The sequence below is a fragment of the Rhinopithecus roxellana genome, chromosome 20 (genome assembly GCF_007565055.1).
Source record: "Rhinopithecus roxellana isolate Shanxi Qingling chromosome 20, ASM756505v1, whole genome shotgun sequence".
Lineage (NCBI taxonomy): Eukaryota > Metazoa > Chordata > Mammalia > Primates > Cercopithecidae > Rhinopithecus > Rhinopithecus roxellana.
Genome location: NC_044568.1, coordinates 64220568 through 64240449, shown reverse-complemented (window position 1 = coordinate 64240449; position 19882 = coordinate 64220568). Strand labels below are relative to the sequence as shown.

The following is a 19882-nucleotide window of genomic DNA, read 5'->3' as shown; positions in this document are numbered from 1 at the left end:
TGCCAACCTAGTGATAATAGTGCATTTTACTCTGAGTGCCAATGCATGCCACAAGTAGTTGTTCATGAAATGTTTTCTCAATTGGATCGACAAAACTGGATTCCTGGTTTGGCCCTGAACTTGCAACAGGACAATAATGCCCACGCTGGAATGTTCCCTGCTAACTCCCCACCCACCCCCAAGGCAGTGGCCACACAGGCCACACACACTGTCTGCAAGGCCCTGCTGGGAAACTCTGCCAAGGCGTTGATTCATCCGTTGGGCAGCTCGTGGGAGGGCAGACAGGGTGGAGGTGATGGGGGCACAGCCACAGATCTCACTGGGGCCTCACAGAAGCCTGAACACCCCCTGGTGCCCTTTCTGGGGTCTCTTGGCTTGGAATGATGCCCCTTTCTTTCAAATCATCACAGCAGGTCCCCCAGATCTCCCAGGGCCAGAGCCCCAGGTCAGTGGACAAGCCTCAGAACTCCTGCGCACTCAGTCATGTGCGTTTGTGCTACCATGACCCCAGGAGACCAGTTTTTGTTTTTTGGTGTTTTTGAGACAGGTTTTGTTCTGTCATCCAGGCTGGAGTGTAGTGGCACAATCACAGCTCACTGCAGCCTCAAACTCATAGGCTTAAGTGATCCTCCTGTCTTAGCCCCCCTAATTGCTGGGACGACAAGTATGTACCACCATGCCTGGCTAATCTTTGTATTTTTGGAGAAGACGGGGTTTTGTCATGTTGCCCAGGCTGGTCTCAAACTCCTGGGCTCAAGGGATCCTCCTGCCTTGGCCTCTCAAAGTGCTGGGATCACAGGTATGAGCCACCATGCCAGGGCCCAGTAGATCAGTCTTATTCTACCAATTTACAGGCAGGAAACCAAGACTATGCTTAGAGGCTAGTGAGCCCAGGTCATCTGACTCTGTATACAATGCTCTCTTCATGGACTTCGCCGCCTCTTGGCATTTGGCAAGTGGAATCTCGTTTCTGATTGCTTTATGAGGCAGCATTGCCTTTCTCCAGTTACAGCATCGACTCCCTGAAGCCGAGATCCCCCAGCGTGTCCTCGTAACAGCTGGAGGCCCTAATAACCCACAGGAAATGGTAGTACGTCCCTTGACGATCACGTGTCATTAGCTTATACACATATACTAACGGCTCCAAATTAGTAACTTCTAAGCCTAAACGCTACCAAACGACCCAACAAAAGCACCTCTCCTTTCATTCTGAGACTGCAGTCAGAGAAGGGAGCAAGTTCTGTTGAGTCGACTGGGAATTTAAAACTTGAGGACCAGGCTCTTGAAGGCAGAGTGGGACGTGGGAAAATGAGGGGGGCTTGCCTCTGGGCACTGCCAGAGATGCTGGATATGGGGGTGGGGTGGGGTAGGGTGGGGCTAACAGGGCCCCTCAGCCATTCCAGATGGGCTGGCCCAGCTCCTTTTCCAAATCTGAAACTTCCAAACCTGGTTTTCTTTGATAACATTTTTTTTTTTTTTTTTTTTTTTGAGACGGAGTCTCGCTCTGTCGCCCAGGCTGGAGTGCAGTGGCCGGATCTCAGCTCACTGCAAGCTCTGCCTCCCGGGTTTAAGCCATTCTCCTGCCTCAGCCTCCCAAGTAGCTGGGACTACAGGCACCGCCACCACGCCCGGCTAGTTTTTTGTATTTTTTAGTAGAGACGGGGTTTCACCGTGTTAGCCAGGATGGTCTCGATCTCCTGACCTCGTGATCCGCCCGTCTCGGCCTCCCAAAGTGCTGGGATTACAGGCTTGAGCCACCGTGCCCGGCCTTTGATAACATTTTTTTTTTTCTTCATTTTGAACAAGCAGCAATGTTCACTCATTGTCCATCACAGCTACTGATCATAACACTAGACTGTGAAGCAGAAACATGCCCAGACATCACCAGCAGACTCTTTTTTTTGAAACAGGGCTTCACGCCCGGCTTTTTAAATTTTTTGTAGAGATGGGGTCTGTTTCCTGGGCTGGTCTTAAACTTCTGGGCTCAAGCGATCTGCCTGTCTGGCCGCCCAAAGCACTGGGATTACCAGGCATGAGCCACCGTGTAATTGGGAGCAGACACCAGGAACCTATTCTGACAAATGAAGAGGGTTCTAACATCCCGCTGGGATTATGAGCCACAACTACAGGTTTCCTACCATTTCCTGACCTAAAACCTCTGTGGCCCACTCCCCACCTCTTCATTTTTCAGACTTGGGACCTTCTGATTTTTCCTGAAGTCCCAAGGCTGTGGCTGAGGAAATCACACCAGGGCTGTAGGCTCTTCTGAAACTGGTGGCAGGCCCTCCGGCAAACTCACCTCACCACCAACCTCACAGCAACAGACTGCCAGGTTATAAACTCTCCTCCAATCTCTGGGTACAGAAAAGAGCTGGGAGGAGGTGGTTCATGGTAGATGCCCCGTAAACATTTGTGGAAGAAATGAACATAGCAGCCTCTTCTAGTGGGTCAGCATGTCTCCTGATGGCTTAAACAGCTCCAGGCCAAGCGCAGTGGCTCACGCCTGTAAACCCAGCACTTTGGGAGCCCAAGGTGGATGGATCACCTGAGGTCAGGAGTTTGAAACCAGCCTGGCCAACAAGGTGAAACCCCATCTCTACTAAAAACACAAAAATTAGCCGGGCGTGGTGGTGCATGCCTGTAATTCCAGCTACTCAGGAGGCTGATATGAGGCAGGAGTACCGCTTGAACCTGGGAGGCAGAGGTTGCAGTGAGCCGAGATTGTGCTGCTGTACTCTAGCCTGGGCAACAGTTAAGACTTCATCTCAAAAAAGAAAAAAAGAGAAACAGCTCTTGGTTGTGTTGGTTTAGACTGGTGTGTAGCCCACACCTGTCCATTTCAGTTCACCTGAACTTCACAGGGCGTGTTGGGCTATCAGATCACCCAAATGTCAACCAACCATGGCCAAGCAGGTGTTTCAGAGTCTCTGCCTTGTCCCCGAAAGCCATCTGTTCCTCTCCTCCATTGCTACGTTTTCTGGACCAAGTTTGATTTCAGCAGCAGAGATGTTTCTTCTGAACTCTACATATACCCCTTGAAAATTAATTTTAAGGGTGTAACAAAAAATTCACATACAATATTCTATATGCAAATGAGCAACTGGATGGCTCAAACATGTATCACTTCTATTTTGAATAGAAAACAGAATTTAGAGGCTGGGCGTGGTGGCTCACACCTGTAGTCACAGCACTTTGGGAGGTTGAGCCAGGCGGACCACTTGAAGCCAGGAGTTTGAGACCAACCTGTCCAACACGGTAAAACCTCTTCTACTAAAAATGCAAAAATTAGTTGGACATGATGGCACACGCCTGAGGTTCCAGCTACTTGGGAAGCTGAGGTAGGAGGATTGCTTGAGCTCAGGAGATGGAGGCTGCAGTGGGCTGAGATCGCACCACAGCCCTCCAGCCTGGGCAAGAGATTCTGTCTCTGATAAGCAAACAAAAAACAAGAATTTAGGACCAGGCACAATGGCTCACACCTATAATCCCAGTGCTTTGGGAGGCCAAGGCAGGAGGATTGTTTGAGGTCAGGAGTTTGAGACCAGCCTGGGCAACACAGGGAGACCCTGTCTCTACAGAAGTTTAAAAATTAACTGAGTATGGTGGCACACATCTGTAGTCTCCCCTACTCTGGAGGCTGAGGTGGATCGTTTGAGCCCAGAAGTTCATGCCTCAGTGAGCTATAATGACTCCACTGAACTCCAGGCTAGGCAAAGGAGTGAGACTGCCTCTAATAAAAAATTTTTAAAAAAATTAAAAAATAAAACAGAACTTAGGAATTTAAAAAATTTTGAAAGCCAGGTTGATCCCATCTGAATGCCTTAACACTTCTGGCTTTCCTCTAACAAGTTCAAGAAAGGCAGCAGCGTGGGAATAGCACACATTCTGGGGACCAGTGCTCTCCCTGTGAGACGAACCTTTTCCAGCGCTGGCAGCTGTCTCACTAGCAATACATTTACACTAACCAAGAAAAGTAACATTCCAACCAGAACCCCCCTCCTCCAAAGGAATGCTATTCTTGGCAAGAGATCTTCCAAAGGAAACATCTGCAGAACCTCTGCCCGTAAGGTCAGGGGAAAGCTGAGGCAGCTAAAAACTTTTCAGTCCTAGGATCCAAGTCACAAGGGCTTAGCAATGGAACAGGATGGAAGCAAACCCAAGGGCAGATCCCTCTGTCCGAGTTCTGCAGCAGCCTCTGGTGGGTTTTGCAAGGCTGGAGAGAGGTCTCTATTTACCTGGTTGCTCAGTCAAACCACAGGAGTCAATCAGGTCCCCTTAACAATTACACAGATGGGACTTGTCATTGAGCCACATCCAATCAATAAATTATACTTTTGTAGGTTCTGTAGCAACAGCTATGAAAATTCCTTTCCACATATTCAAGTCCGATTCCTTGTCCTAACCCTTCCTCTTACGGAGAACAAGGAGGCGATGGGCAGACTTCCAGAGGAAGCTCAGTGGTGACAACTCCTGACTCCACAGATTTTCCTTTCTTTCATAACCCCTACCTTCTGTATGGAGTCTATGTATTTCAGTCAAACTTGAGTTAGAAAAGAGGCAAGGAGCTGCTCAAATATCTACACTGAGTTCCTCAGATGACTACATGTCAGTATCACACAATTTGATAGAATGGATTTAGGGCCACAGGAAAAAATGAGCCCTGAAATTAGGTTTTCAAAATCTAATTCAGAACTACTGTCTACTATGCAAATTCATGAGCTAAGTGAAAAAACATGTTATTTAGGGATTTGACTCCTGGCAAAACCTGGGTCTCTTTTGACTGATCTAAAACCAAGTCATAATTCAAGATACTTAGTTCCAGGAGACAGTGTCAGGAACCCTCTGCACTGGGCTCTGGGAGGTTCGGATTGTATCTCCTCACCACCATTCCTGATTCTAACCCAGTGCTCACCAGATCATTTGCTCAATTTAGGTGGCTGACCACACGCAGATGAAAGAATGTTTTACTTTGTGAAGTATTGAGAACAGTGAGCTCGTTTCTCCAGGTTCAAGGCACAAGGACAGCCTGGAAGACGAGGGCTTCCCACACAGCTAAATGGGGAATTCTCAGGGATGAGCTGGAACATTTCTGGAACTGGGCCTCTTCCAGCTGACAGGCTCTCATTATACCCTAAAGGCCCTGTGGAACCCACCTGAGATGGGTGCTGCAGACAGGCCACACATAGACACAGTTCTCAGGGGCAGGGCAGTATCCAGGTTCTTCTGTACTGACCCTTCCTATGGTCCTATGGAGCCAAAGATCTCTTTCGGTGCTGTATCAGCAAAAGGGACGACATCTGTTAAGACTCCCCAGCTGGAATTCATGCTAAAATCCCCACACTAATATCCTCAGAGTAGAAGAGGAAGAATCAGCCACCCTTCCTCAATATCCAGTGGCAAAGGGGTGGGTATCCACATGGTTATTGAGCCCATGTTTCATCAGCACAGCAAAAAGAACCAGGAAAAGACAAAGAACCCACCACAGACCTGGGGGTAGGGAGCCACAGAGCGTCCCAAGTCCAAGTAGGCATCTGGAAGGAAGGAGTCTACTCTAACTTAAGAGTCCTGCTCTAACTTGGGCTCAAACCTCCCCCCTACATCCTCATCTCCAGAACAAGACACATGGACGCCAGTCACCTTAAAAACTATGTTTCTGTTTCTTTCTGGTTAGATTCCACAGCAGCAGAACTCAGGAGTGATACTATATCCTATCCAGTCCCGCCACAGCCTTCCTTCCTTCCTCCCACAGAGATAACATTGTACAAAACTGTATTTACAGGAAAACCAGTTAAAAATTAAGTGTGTGTGCAAAAGTAGACAGGAGAGTCAGACATATCAATGTAGGGACGGCTTTGGGGAATAGGGGAATTGGGTTCCACACTGGAACCTGGGGTCATGTATCATGTACCAGGTGGGGAGAAGTGCAGCCAATCTCAGCGCCAATTTGAGGGGAAGCCAGTCATTCCAGGAGAAGAGGTGAGGGGAGAGAGCTGTTGGCTTTCATAATGCAGTCTTAATTATCCAGTCACCCTCCTGCCACATGGCAGAAGCCAGGTGGCGGCGATGGTGGTGGAGGAAACAAAATACACAGTCTCTGGCAAGCCCCATAGGGAAAGGAGGGCTCAGAAGGCATAGCGGGTCCGGATATCCTCGAGTTTCTTGGACACCTCGGGTGGGGTTCGGTCCAATTCTTCAGAGACATTCTTTTGTTTGTTGGGTTCCATGGAATTGAACTGCTCACAGAGGTCTCCATCAATCACATTCTAAGATATGAAGAAAGCACAAGGAAAAAAAATGGTGAGATGCCCAAAGAAAATGGCACATGCTAAAGCAGCAGTTGTAAGGAAAGCTGTTTTTATTTTTTAGTTTTTGAGACAGGGTCTCAACCCTATCATCCAGATTGCAGTGCAGTGGGATAATCATGGCTCACCGCACTCTCAAAACTCTGGGGCTCAGCCTCCCAATTGACTGGGACCACAAACGTGTGCCACCATGCCCAGACAGGGAAAGTCTTTTATTCTCCACTCGATACTTGAACCCTGCTTGTAGATCCAGGAACACTATCTAAGTTGACTCTTCGTACTCAGAGTTCAGATTGGCAGAAGCAGCGAAGCCTTTGCTCTGGCTGTGGTCTGCCCCGAGGGGAGCACCCTCCCTGGTACTATTCCCATCATTCTGCTCCCTGTGCTGCTCCTCTACTCAGGATCTCCCTTTCCAGCTCAGATTCCCCCAACCTACCTTCACAGGGAAGTAGTAGGAACGAAAGCTGAGGTGGTCCCGCCCACAGAGAGGGGGATGTTCAGACCGCAGGTGCATTTCCACATGCTGGAAGAAGTCATGGTCCTGGCAGAAGAAACAAAAAATCTGTCACTGAGAAGTGATTTCAACTACTCTAGAGTTTCCACAAGCACAACGAACAGACAAGCCATTGGTTTTTACCATACAAACACAAGGGAAATATCTAATCACTTTCTGACAATCATAGGTTTTTCTGCTACAACACGATAGTTAAAATCCAAAAGGAGACCTCGTGTTGTCTGCAGTGCAAAAAGAGAATGCCACACATAAAGAATGGTTGTGAGGTCAGATTCCTGATCCCAGTTTCCTTTGCTGGAATAAAACTTGCCTAACTCTGGCAAACCTAGAGTGGACTCCATATGGCAATGTGTGCCCCAGCAGGGATCATCCCATCAATCCCGGCAATCCTAGTCTGTGGAATCCGGTTCGAGAGCTTTGGGCTCAGGCTAACCTTGTAAACTCGCATCAGACAGAAGCAAACCCTAGTACAGTATAAAAACAAATGGCCTGCCTGGGCGCAGTGGCTCACGCCTGTAATCCCAGTACTGTGGGAGGCCAAGGCGGACGGATCACGAGGTCAGGAGATCGAGACCATCCTGGCTAACATGGTGAAACCCCGTCTCTACAAAAAATACAAAAAATTAGCCAGGTGTGGTGGCGGTGGCCTGTAGTCCCAGTTACTTGGAAGGCTGAGGCAGGAGAATGGTGTGAACCCGGGAGGCGGAGTTTGCAGTAAGCCGAGATTGTGCCACTGCACTCCAGCCTGCGTGACAGGAGACTCCATTCCAAAAACAACAACAACAACAACAACAACAAATGGGCCTTCCCTGGGTGCGGGGGAATCAAGATTCCTATCTCCCCAAGTACTTCTGTCACTCTATAATTCCCAGAACATTAATTACATGTGCAGACAAATGAATCTGACCTCTTAGGTAGATTCAACACCAAGAAACAACCTTTGAAGTCAAAGCCAGAGTAATGTGGGTGCTCTCACCTCATGGGACGTGAATGGCACAAGGATTCCAATTCCTCCAGACAAGGTGGTATAAACAAGTGATTCTGAGCCTCCAGGGATCAGCGTAGTCTTCTGTAAGGACAGCACCGTCTCTCCAACATGGTAGTTCATGATCACCTCTGCCTGTGAGTCAGAAACTGACTAGTGACTGTGTGTACCTTCATGAGCCTCCCTGGACTACCGAGAGCATGCAGTGCTCCCTAAGGCACATTTCACCATCTATTAACATCCAAAAACTATTATAGAGGCCAACCGTGGGAGGACTGCTTGAGCCCAGGATTTCAAGACCAGCCTGGGCAACACAGTGAGGCCTCATATACCCATACCCACAAAATTTGCCAGGTTTGGCGGCATGCACTGTAGTCCCAGCTACTCAGGAGGCTGAGGGGGAAGGACCACTTGAGCCCAGGAGGTGGAAGCTGCGGTGATCTGTGATCGTACCACCACACTACAGCCCAGGTGACGAAGTGACACCTTGTCTCAAAAACAAACAATAAATCCAAAAATTATTAAAACCTAAAAATACTTTAAAATTCTCATATTTACTTAAGACTTAATGCCTCATAAAACATGCTAAACTTACTGTTCATCATCTCTTAAACGATAAGAACCATTTTGTTAAATTTATCAAGCTTGCCATAAAAAAAAAAGGAAAACACAAAGAAAATTATAGAAAACAGCAATCACTAGGCTTGTCTTCTAAAATAGAAAGTCCAGAGATCCTCTATTAAAGCAGCATATGCCTACAGGAGAAAGTAAAGCCCTGGACACACCTCAGAGCAGAGGACTGGCAATGGACTCTCTCGAAGGAACTCGCTACTCTCCAAGGAGATTTTTGCAGTTGGTAAGAAAGAACTGTGGAAGGACAGCACTCAGCACAGTTGTGTGCACTGTGAATAATTCACCAAAGGCAATTTATTCAGTGACGGCAACAGGAGAAGTGCTAAGCAGCGCCCTCCCTGGGACCCATTCTGCAATCTTACCTTCTGGGAGGCCCCATTGAGCAAGCCACGGTCCCACAGGGCTTTGTTTCCTGTAGGGTCCTCATCTACTTCATCGTTGGTGTTAGGTGGGAGCCTCACCTACAAGGAAGTGACACAAGTCACAGTGCTGGGGCCCAGACCTGCTCAACTGGGTCACCAAGCAACAGGTCTGGCCCAGGTCCTTGCAAGTCAGCCATAGGGGCACTGCCTAGACAGAGGCCTGAGCCCATGTGTCCTGCACCTGCTCTGGTGGGCAGGAGCTGTGTCTGAGGAGCAAGAAACTCAAAAGAATCGATCCATGAGCAGGAGTTTAACACAGCTAAGGGTAACATCAAGACCACACAACACAGACAACAGACGTTCCAAAGTTCTTATAAAACGTAAAAAGAATTAGCCATTTGTTCAGACTAAACCTATCATTAAATCATGTTCAATAGAGAGGAGGGAGATAAACCAGAGAAAAATCCAAAAGACTAGTAAGAAGGCTTAAAGAACAGATTGCTTGTAGAGTTAGCTTTAGTAGGATGGAATTTTATATCCATTTTTACTCCTCAGATTTGATTCATCTTTGGCTTTACCCACAACAAACTGAGCCAGCTTTCCTACACATCACTGTAACCCAAGTGAACAACACCAACTCACCACACATATGTTGCCAAACTTGTCTGCCCCAGCCACAGTGTCATAGTCCAGGAGGCTGGCTGTAGTGACCCATCGAGGGTAGGTATCATCAGCAAAGATGATAAGCTGGTTTTCATTACGCTTGTAGCGAACCCAGATGAAACTTTCTTGGACGTCAGATACAATTACCCTATGTCCAATAGTCTGGATCCCAGAGATATAATTGGCAATATGCTGGGAAAAACAAGGACAATAGTGGGTGTAATCTTGGGGTTCAGAACCCAAAGAAAAGTCCAGCTTTCCGTATGACATATATAGGGTCAGCAGAACAGCAATACCAAAAAACAGCAGTTAGCAATGAATTCTAGGTGGGAAAAAGAGCCAAATAGCTTTTAATACAGTGCAAATATATGCCTAACTCTCAGAGTTACATTCCTTACAGAAGCTAGCAAAATAGAAAGCTGGTTCTTGTTTGGTAAGTCAAGAAATGAGAATCCTCTACTCTTGCTCCTCTCAAAATTCAAGGGCTGGTGCGGTGACTTATGCCTGTAAACCCAGGACTTTGGGAGGCCAAGGCAGGCGGATTATGAGGTCAGGAGTTAAGAGACCAGCCTGGCCAACATGGTAAAACCCTGTCTCTACTAAAGATACAAAAAATCGGCCGGGCGCGGTGGCTCAAGCCTGTAATCCCAGCGCTTTGGGAGGCCGAGACGGGCGGATCACGAGGTCAGAAGATCGAGACCATCCTGGCTAACATGGTGAAACCCCATCTCTACTAAAAAATACAAAAAACTAGCCGGGTGAGGTGGCGGGCGCCTGTAGTCCCAGCTACTCGGGAGGCTGAGGCAGGAGAATGGCGTAAACCCGGGAGGCGGAGCTTGCAGTGAGCTGAGATCCGGCCACTGCACTCCAGCCCGGGCGACAGAGCGAGACTCCGTTTCAAAAAAAAAAAAAAAAAAAGATACAAAAAATCAGCCAGGCGTGCCAGCGTGCATCTGTAATCCCAGCTACTTGGGAGGCTGAGGCAGGAGAATCACTTGAACCCGGGAGGCGGAGGTTGCAGTGAGCCGAGATTGCACCACTGCACTCCAGCCTGGGCAACAGGGCAAGACTCCATCTCGGAAAAAAAAAAGGGGGGGGGGGGGCATAATTCTGAAGCTGGAATTGGGGTAACACAACAAGTCCTAATAAAGATAAGATTTTAAAACTCGATGTCCACCACCCCACCAATGCTCCCGCCCTTGGCATGTGAGCTAGATCTCAGCACCAACGCCAGCACACTTACCTTATTCTCGCATTTTCGGAGTAACTTCTTCTTTCCCAGGTCATAGACACGCAACAGCTTCCCCACACCAATTAACACCCTCCCTTGGAATGGGGCAATGGCAGCAGGGACCTCTTCCACCGGAGTCTATAGAGGAAAAGCACGTAATACAGCTATTACAAATGCCAGCCAGACACAGGCCCCACCTCTCCGCCTAGAAATGCCTTCTTTCACAGGAGCCTTAAGAAACACACCAGTTTCTTCATTAAGAAACACACCAGTGATCTTATTTTGCTAATGAATCAGCGTGTTGGGGTGAACAGGTCCCACATGCTGCATTCACCCAGCAGAGGGATCAATGCTACAAGTGACAAGAAATTCTGGTACCTGATGACAGCTGCTCAGAGCCTGTGCTTGGTTTAACTGGTCTCATGAAATAATAGTGAAGCTTTAGTAGCTAAGAAGTGACTGTAATTTGTGGAGGGACAGGAAAGAAATGCTAGTGAAAAATGACATCTTTTTTTTTTTTTTTTTGAGACAGGGTCTCACTGTCGCTCAGGCTGGAGGGCTGTGGCAGGCGTAATCATGGCTCACTATAGCCTGGACTTCCTGGGCTCAGGTGATCCTCCCACCTCAGCCTCCCAAGTAGCTGGGACTACAGGCATGTGCCATCACGCCCAACTAATTATCTGTATTTTTTGTAAACACTAAGTTTCACCACATTGTCCAGGCTGGTCTCAAACTCTTGGGCTCAAATGTTCTGCTCGACTCAGACTCCCAAAATGCTGGGATTACAAGCGTGAGCCACTGCACCCAGCCTAGTGACATCTCAGTTGTAAAGGAGAGACAAATTTTATACGCAAAAGGGTCTATGAAGTATTTCTTAGAGGATACTCCCCTTACGGTAGGGTTGAAGGAATCCACATGCTGTCAGTGTGGAGGAGAAAATTAATAATTATGGTAGAATAGACATAACATAAAGTTTGCCATCTCAATCCTTTTTTTTTTTTTTTTTTTTTTGGAGACAGAGTCTCACTCTGTCGCCCAGGCTAGAGTGCAGTGGCGCAATCTCGGCTCACTGCAACCTCTGCCTCCCAGGTTCAAGCGATTCTCCTGCCTTAACCTCTGGAGTAGCCGGGGTTACAGGCGCCCACCACCATGCCTGGCTGATTTTTTATTTTTAATAGAGATGGGATTTCACCACGTTGACCAGACTGGTCTTGAACCCCTGATCTCAGGTGATCCGCCCACCTCGGCCTTCCAAAGTGCTGGGATTACAGGCATGAGCCACCATGCCCAGTCATTTTTAAGTATACACTTCAGTGGCATTAAGCACATTTACTGTTGTGTAACTATCATCTCCAGCTTTTTTTTCATCTTCCCAAACTGAAACTCTGTACCCATTAAACAGTAACTTCCCAGAGAATGCAGATGGAAAAGAATACTAAACCTTTTCCTTTTTTTTTGACAGTCTCACTCTGCCACCCAGGCTAGAGCACAATGGCACAATCTCAGCTCACTGCAACCTCCGCCTCCCGGGTTCAAGTGAGTCTCTTGCCTCAGCCTCCCAAGTAGCTGGGATAACAGGTGCGTGCCACCATGCCTGGCTAATTTTTGTATTTTTAGTAGAGACGGGCTTTCACCATGTTGGTTGGGCTGGTACCAAAAGTGCTGGGATTACAGGTGTGAGCCACCGCACCCAGCCAGAATATTAATTATTTAAACTGCTGAATTTTGGTCACAAATTGTTGCCCGCTTATTAAAACAGTAAGAAAGAGACCGATTCAATGTGCATCCATCTCCCCATTATGGGGTGGTTAGCACAAAGCCTTCCTGTGGAATGCACAGGCACAAGAGCATCACCGCAGCTAGAAGGCCCCAGCATTTTCCATGTGCTGGTAAGAGATGGATTGGAATCAAGGAGCTGGTCTCCAAAAGACCTGACCCATAACATAAGCAAAAGTGAGAGAATTCAATAGGACTTAAGATCTAGGAGAACCACTCACTGGCTGATTCCTACCTTGTGCAAAAACTCCAGTTTTTCCCCATTGTTCACAAGCTTGTAAGTATAGACGAAGCCCCCTGCCACAGATCGGGGGTTCAGTATCAGGTCCTTGGCCACACCCACCAGCACATACCAGTCTTCACCAGTGTTGGAGAACCTGCACACAGCCACACTACACACAGAGTAAGAAGCAAGAGTAAGGCCTTCGTCAAAACCCAGAGAGCTCCTGTTCCAGTCTACCAAACCCTGAACTGTCCTGGGCTCCTTACCTAAAAGCTGCCTCATTCTGTTCCAGCTGGACAAGGTCCAGTGTGTTCCCCTGAATGGGATTCATCACTCGGATCACAGAGGCCCACTGCCCATTGCCAGCCTTGGGAGCTCCAAAGATGGATTCAGGGAGGTTTTCATTGAGGAATGCTGCTGCCATCTCTGCGGCCAGCTCCCGCTCATCCTCCCCTGCTGCTTCCACCATTTCCTAAACCCAAAAAACCAAACAACGGAGTTGGCGTGTTCAGAGGTAGGGGCTGGCTGAGAAGAGGATAGCTAGCAAGAACACTCCAAGGGGTTCTTTCTTTCTTTTTTTTTTTTTTGAGAAGTCTCGCTCTGTTACCCAGGCTGGAGTGCAGTGGCACAATCTTGGCTCACTGCAAGCTCCGCCTCCCGGGTTCATGCCATTCTCCTGCCTCAGCCTCCCGTGTAGCTGGGACTACAGGCGCCCGCCACCACGCCTGGCTATTTTTTTTTTTTTTTGTATTTTTAGTAGAGACGGGGTTTCACCGTGTTAGCCAGGATGGTCTCAATCTCCTGGCCTCGTGATCTGCCCGTCTCGGCCTCCTAAAGTGCTGGGATTACGGGCATGAGCCACCGCGCCCGGCCCCAAGGGGTTCTTAATACATAAAGCAACAAAGTCAGCTGTCCCAACCAGGATTTCCCAACATGAATATTAAAAGGAGAGGTGTACAGACTAGGGAAGACAGATCACAAAAGGGAAATCCAGACATTGCTAGTTACATATTAGTAGGAAACACCAAAGAGAACAATAGCTGTGACTAGTGGCTTGAGAAAATGACAATGGAAACTCCATTTTTTCTATCCAACCCATCTGATTTCTCTTACTAAGACTACTCTGTCTCCACTCTTTAAGGCTGGATACAGTTCTACGTGGTTGTAGCTATTTGGTTTTTGCTAGGCAATGAGTTCTATAAAGAGCTGGTATTGTGGAGAACATGAAAGCTGTCTCCTTTGGGCCCAAATCCAGGAAATACAGTCTATTTTGGAAGCTCAAAGACGGGAGAATTCTGTTTCAGAGAGGGAACTTAATTGTGAATAAATGGAGGTCAGAGTATAGTCCTGGGTTACAAGAAAGGCTCTAACATGAAGTACTTTGGGGCAAAGGCCTCTGCTTAAAGAAGCTGAAAAGAGCCTAGATCTTTAAAAACAAAGAATATAACAACAATTACAGGAGTTTAAACTTTTGACAGTCTCATGTCCAGAGTGCCACTGGTATGCAGTGGAGTGTGCCAACATACCAGGAGTGCACCAACACACCAGGCTATCTTTCAAAATTTTTAATAGAGGTGCGGTTTTGCTATGTTGCCCAGGCTGGTCTCGAACTAGCAATCCTCCCATCTCAGCCTCCCAAAGTGCTGAGCAGTTTAAACTTTTCAACGTAATTTCACACATCTTTTAACAGAACCCCTGAACGTCAGTCTCATTACCTCTGCCATCTGCTGCTTTCTCTGAGCTTTTGTGGCCTCAGTGTAGGCATTGTGGTCCGTTTCAATGATAATAAGGTTGTTACTCTCAGGGTGGATGACAAATTTCCTGGGTGTGTACTGCAGTGGGAAGGCTACTTGATTGAAGACAGCACCGAGCTTCTCTAATGCCAAAATCCTATGACAGAAACGCAAGGCAGTTATTTAATACTCACTCAGGACCTAGAAACTGGTGTTGAAATAGGCTTTGAGCAGTCAGTAAACACATCAATCCCTGACGCTCTAACGCTAGCATTAGGCAACATTAAACAACAGCCTCCTAATCTAGAAAACTGCACTGCAGACACAGAGATCCGGGAAGGGCCTTCCCATTTGGCAACACCCTACCACAATTCATGGCAATTCTAGTTCTCACCAATGAAACACAAACGATTGTCAAAAGATTTTTTTTTAATCACTCTAATGATAATAAAGCGCCCAATCCCAAATTTGTTGTGAACACTGCAATTACCTGAACATGTATGGTATCTGTAGTGACTGTGCTTCATAAAATAAAGTGGATGCCTTTGTGAACAAAAATCACCTCAGTTTTGGTGATTTGGGAGGCTGAGGTGGGAGAATCTCTTGAGCTCAGGAGCTCAAGACCAGCCTAGGCACCAAGGTGAAATCCTGTCTCTATTTAAAAAACCACAAAAATCAGACGGGCATGATGGCATGCGCTGATAGTCCCACCAGGTACTTGAGAGGTTAAGGCAGAAATAGCTTGAGTCCAGGAAGTTGGGGCTGCAGTGAGCCATGATCACACCACTGCACTCCAACCTGTGCAACAGAGCAAGACCTTGTCTCAAAAAAAAATAAATTTAAAAATAAAAATAATTTAAAAAATGAACTGCCCCCAAGCACTATGCTTTTATGTCTCACAGTCATCTTCCCTGATTTAGTTTTGGGGGGAAGTAAGTTCTGCTCCTAGGAAAGCCTAAAAATCTGTAGGGATTGTCTAGATCTATAGGAATTCAGGAGGTAGGGACCACAGATGAGGATACAAGGCTGGCTTAAAAGCCAAGGGGAACACTGACAGGCAGGTATGCATGTGGGTGAAGCATTCCAGCACAGGCAGAGATTTAAAAAATATTAGTGATGTAGAGGAGTGCAGGGAGATAAATTCTGCTAGAGCAGAAGATAAATACAAAGATGACAGAAAGAAAAAGGACAATGACCATGAAAAGACCCTGAAAGTTGCTGCAAAGAAATTTTGAGAGCTCATTTGATAAGCAATAGTAATTAATCTATCAAGAGGCCATAGTTTCATTATGAACAGCCAATAATTATAACCAGGATGTGAACAACTTTGGTGGCTTAATTTTAAAAGCCCCCCAAAATTTGAGGAAGCCAAACTGACTGGGTTATTTTAGGTTCTTTTCCATCTTGCAAGCAATATTACACATAGTGCTCAAACTTCACATCAATATTATCAGGAAGAACAGTTCTGTCAACTTTTTTCATGTAGGTTAAAATTTAGGATTTAATACCACAAATGGCAAGACAGAGTAAGAAAGATTATCAAAGCAGTGATCCAATACTTGCTCTAAAACGAATCCAATGGCAATGCCCTTTTGCTAGAAAACAAAAATCTGAAATCTCAGGAAGACTGGACTGTATTAAAGCTTTGCCTTGAAAGTCTTAACAGAAGCTAAAACACCGAAACTTGGCTCTCAGGTACTAAAATGCTAAGCCAAATGAAGGTTTCAATTGCAACACATAAGCTTCATGGTAAAGTCGGCTCTCTGCCACCTCTTCACAACCTCCTCCAACACTCTGGCAGAACCAGTCTGAGCCCTTGGCAGAAAGGCTTCCTGCTGAGCTTCAAACACTCACTCACCGCAGGGTGTTGGTGGAGATGGCCACAATGCCCTCGGGACACTGTTCTGAGGCAAAACCCGATGCAAATTCCAGTGTCTCATAAGACAGGGGGGTGAGATGGAAGCGAGATTGGTAAGAATAGCTCAACCATGAGCGGCTTGACATGGCCAATACCTGAGGGGGAAAAAAAAACAGCTCCAATAAGGTTTGGGAAAAAACCATGGTAAGGTGAACAAAAGCCCTATCCCCAAATTTCAGTCTGCAGAGTATCCTAAGATATTCTAGAAATCTAACAGGCTATCTTAAGAAAAAGAGGGCTAGAGAGGCACCATGGCTTAGCATATGTGAAAAGCATGGGCTACGAGCCATATGATCTAGACTAATCACTTCATCTCTCAAAGCCTGCTTCCACGTGTGTAAAATGAAAATAGTACCACAAGGCTGGGCAGCTGCAAGAATTAAATGGAATGAAGGTCAGGTATGGTGGCTCATGCCTATAATCCCAGCACTTTGGGAGGCCAAGGCGGGCAGATCACCTGAAGTCAGGAGTTCAAGACCAACTTGGCCAACATAGTGAAACCCCATCCTTACTAAAAATACAAAAATTAGCTGGGCCTGGTGGCATGCACCTGTAATCCCAGCTACTCGGGAGGCTGAGGCAAGAGAATCACTTGAACCCAGGAGGCGGAGGTTGCAGTGAGCCAAGCTTGCACCATTGCATTCCAGCCTGGGCAATAGAGTGAGACTCCATCTCAAAAAAAAAAAAAAAAAAAAAAAAGAATTAAATGGAATCAGTTAGCACAGTGCCCAGAAACACTAACATTCTTAACTATAAAGGATACAATGTTTTCTAATCTCTTTCACATTAGGTAGTAAACTTGACACTGATCTAAGACTGGGATAAAACCCGAGAATTCTCATGGCTAGTGGTGTCCTAGAGGGGAGGTTTCCAGCCCTATTTGACCAGCCAGAGGGCTAAAGGGATCGATACCTCAACTCAACTATAATCAAATCATGACACGGTGCCATGGAGCCCCAATGAGGAAGCTCTAGGTTAGGAAACTCAGGACTTCCCACATGATGGAAACCAATCAAGATGGAGTGGCAAATTAGTGAAAGTAAAACTTACAACAAAGATTGTTTTCAGATGGTGCCACTAAAATCCCAAACATGTTGCCTGTCCCCAACCTTCATTACTTACTGCCTCCTGGCCTTGCATTCGGACTCGGAACAGCTTCACAGGACGGGACCCCAGGTACCGAGTGCGAGTGTCAGACAAATCCCCAGTGACAGGGTCCAGGACAGTCCTCAGCAGCACACCGTTCTAATCAAAAGGAGAGGAGCAGGTGAAGCCTGATGGAAGCTTATCAGCTATGACAGGAAAACCTCTCCCTTGGCTACTTCATATAAGAAATTAGAGCAGATGGAAAGAAATGACTTGGTTGTTTAAAAAAGATCCTAATAATCAGATAGCCATTCATTCATTCTCTCACTGAATCACTTAATCATTCAAAGTTATGGAGCATCTACTAAGTAAAAACACACATTTTTCACTATATCTTAATTTTTTTTAACATGTATGTTAAATCCTTCTTCACTATTGTATATTTCAAATAAATAATTAAATAACCACAAAGACCATGGTTCCTAAACAGCACTTCTTTTTAAAGGAACAAGGTTCCTAAAAGGAATGACTAGTTTGGGGCTGGGGCAAGAATGTTCCAGACGCATGTGGGGACGCTTTCTTGTGCAACAAGGCAAGGAAACCCCTACCAATTGTAGGGTCATGTTAAAAGGACAAAGGAACTAACTTCAAATAGAAATTCCCACTATTCTAGAATGAGGCAATTTACCACCCTCCAGCCCCCTAAAAAAAAAGCCAGGTGAGGTGGCTCACATCTATAATCACAACACTGTGGAAGGCCAAGGAAGGATTAAAGAACAACCTGGCCAACATAGTGAGACTCTGTCTCTGTTTAAAAAAAAAAAAAAGAGGAGTTTTAAGCACAAACACATAAAAATCCACAAGTTTATGATGTTACTCTATTTTTTTAAATTTTTATTTATTTCTTGAGACAGGGTCTCACTGTCACCCAGGCTGGAGTACAGTGCCACAGTCTTGGCTCACTGCAGCCTCCACCTCCCAGGCTCAAGCAATCCTCCCACCTCAGCTTCCCAAGGAGCTAAGCTCAAGCGATCCACCCACCTCAGCCTCTCAAAGTGCTGGGATTACAGCACCTGACCAGTGTTACTCCAAAAAACAGCAAAAAACCCACTTTACGGGTCCCCACTGAAGGGAGTGCTGTGGCCCTCACTCCTTACTCTGAAAACAGGTGAATAATGAGAAAAAAGTACTTATCCTTTTCCTGTATGAACTGTACTTAGCGTAAGCAAAGAAATGATGCAAATTTTGTCTTTAGAACTCCAACTAATTAAATCTCAAAAGAAATAAATCATTTTCCAACTACTAATGAAAGAATGAACCTAGGCAATGTGTGTAATAGCTGTAAGTAAAAGGTTGATGGGAACTTTAACACAGATACAGATAAACATCCCAACATTACTGTGAGTGGGACAACCAGACATTACACACCTCCTGACATGATGCAATAGAGTGAAGAGCACCACCTATATTCCTGTCCCCCTCCCCTAATAATGAAATCTGAATCTAACCAACTTTCTTCTTCTGCAATATCCGATACTATAGCTACCCCAAGCCACATGTGGCTAGTCAGAACTGAGACAGGACCAGGTGTGGTTTCTCACACCTGTAATCCCAGCCCTTTGGGAGGCCAAGGCAGGTGGATCGCTTGAGCTCAGGAGGTCAAGATTAGCCTGAGCAACATGGCAAAACCCCATCTCTACTAGAAACAAGAAAAATTAGCCGGAAGTAGTGGTGCACACCATAATCCCGGCTACTCAAGAGGCTCAGGCATGAGAATCGCTTGAACCCAGGAGACAGAGGCTGCAGTGAGCTGAGATCACACCACTGCACTCCAGCCTGGGCAATGGAGTAAGACTCTGTCTCAAGGAAGAAATTATTTTTTTAATAAAAATAAATTTTAAAGAGAACTAAGACGTTAAGTGTAAAGTGCCAAATACCAGACTTCAGCCTTAGTTTAAAAAAAAGAGAGAGAAAAAAAGGTAAAATAGCTCAGCAATTTTTATATTAACTACATGTTGGAATGATTTTAGATATACAGAGTTAATAAAACATCAAAACTGGCCAGGCACGGTGGTTCATGCCCGCATTCCCACCAGCACTTTTGGAGGCCAATGTAGGAGGATTGGTTGAGGCCAGGAGTTCAAGAGAAGACCAGCCTGAGCAACACAGCGAGACCCTGTCTCTGCTTTTTTTTTTAAAGGAAAAAAAAAAACAAAACATTAAAATTACTTTTTTCCTGTTTGTGGCTACTAGAAAATTTAAATTACACCTGTAGCTCACCTTACATTTCTAAGGGACAGCATGTTCTAATACTCTACCCACCAGCTTGATACAGAGGATACAGAAACATTGAACACACAAGGAATGACTTTAAAGTCCAGAAGGTGGGAAATGCTACGAGACAAATGATCTTATCTTGTTATGCTTCAAAATGGGGTAGGACAGTTTAAGAGACA

General features: G+C 46.2%; 1 protein-coding gene across 3 annotated transcripts in view; it reads right to left on the bottom strand.

Annotated features, from left to right (window-relative positions):
* Positions 1 to 5633: 5633 nt before the first annotated feature.
* Positions 5634 to 19882, bottom strand: part of SF3B3 (splicing factor 3b subunit 3) — a 53092-nt gene continuing 38843 nt past the window's right edge. For all 3 annotated transcript variants that reach the window (XM_010382946.2, XM_030924558.1, XM_010382947.2), the window contains 11 exons: positions 17463 to 17585; positions 16281 to 16435; positions 14405 to 14579; positions 12956 to 13161; positions 12702 to 12858; positions 10703 to 10828; positions 9439 to 9651; positions 8797 to 8895; positions 7793 to 7936; positions 6739 to 6843; positions 5634 to 6263 (listed from right to left, as the gene is read on the bottom strand). In XM_010382946.2, the coding sequence (XP_010381248.1) occupies positions 6123 to 6263; positions 6739 to 6843; positions 7793 to 7936; positions 8797 to 8895; positions 9439 to 9651; positions 10703 to 10828; positions 12702 to 12858; positions 12956 to 13161; positions 14405 to 14579; positions 16281 to 16435; positions 17463 to 17585 (1644 nt within the window). In that variant the 3' untranslated portion in view covers positions 5634 to 6122. The remainder of the gene's footprint in view (positions 6264 to 6738; positions 6844 to 7792; positions 7937 to 8796; positions 8896 to 9438; positions 9652 to 10702; positions 10829 to 12701; positions 12859 to 12955; positions 13162 to 14404; positions 14580 to 16280; positions 16436 to 17462; positions 17586 to 19882) is intronic.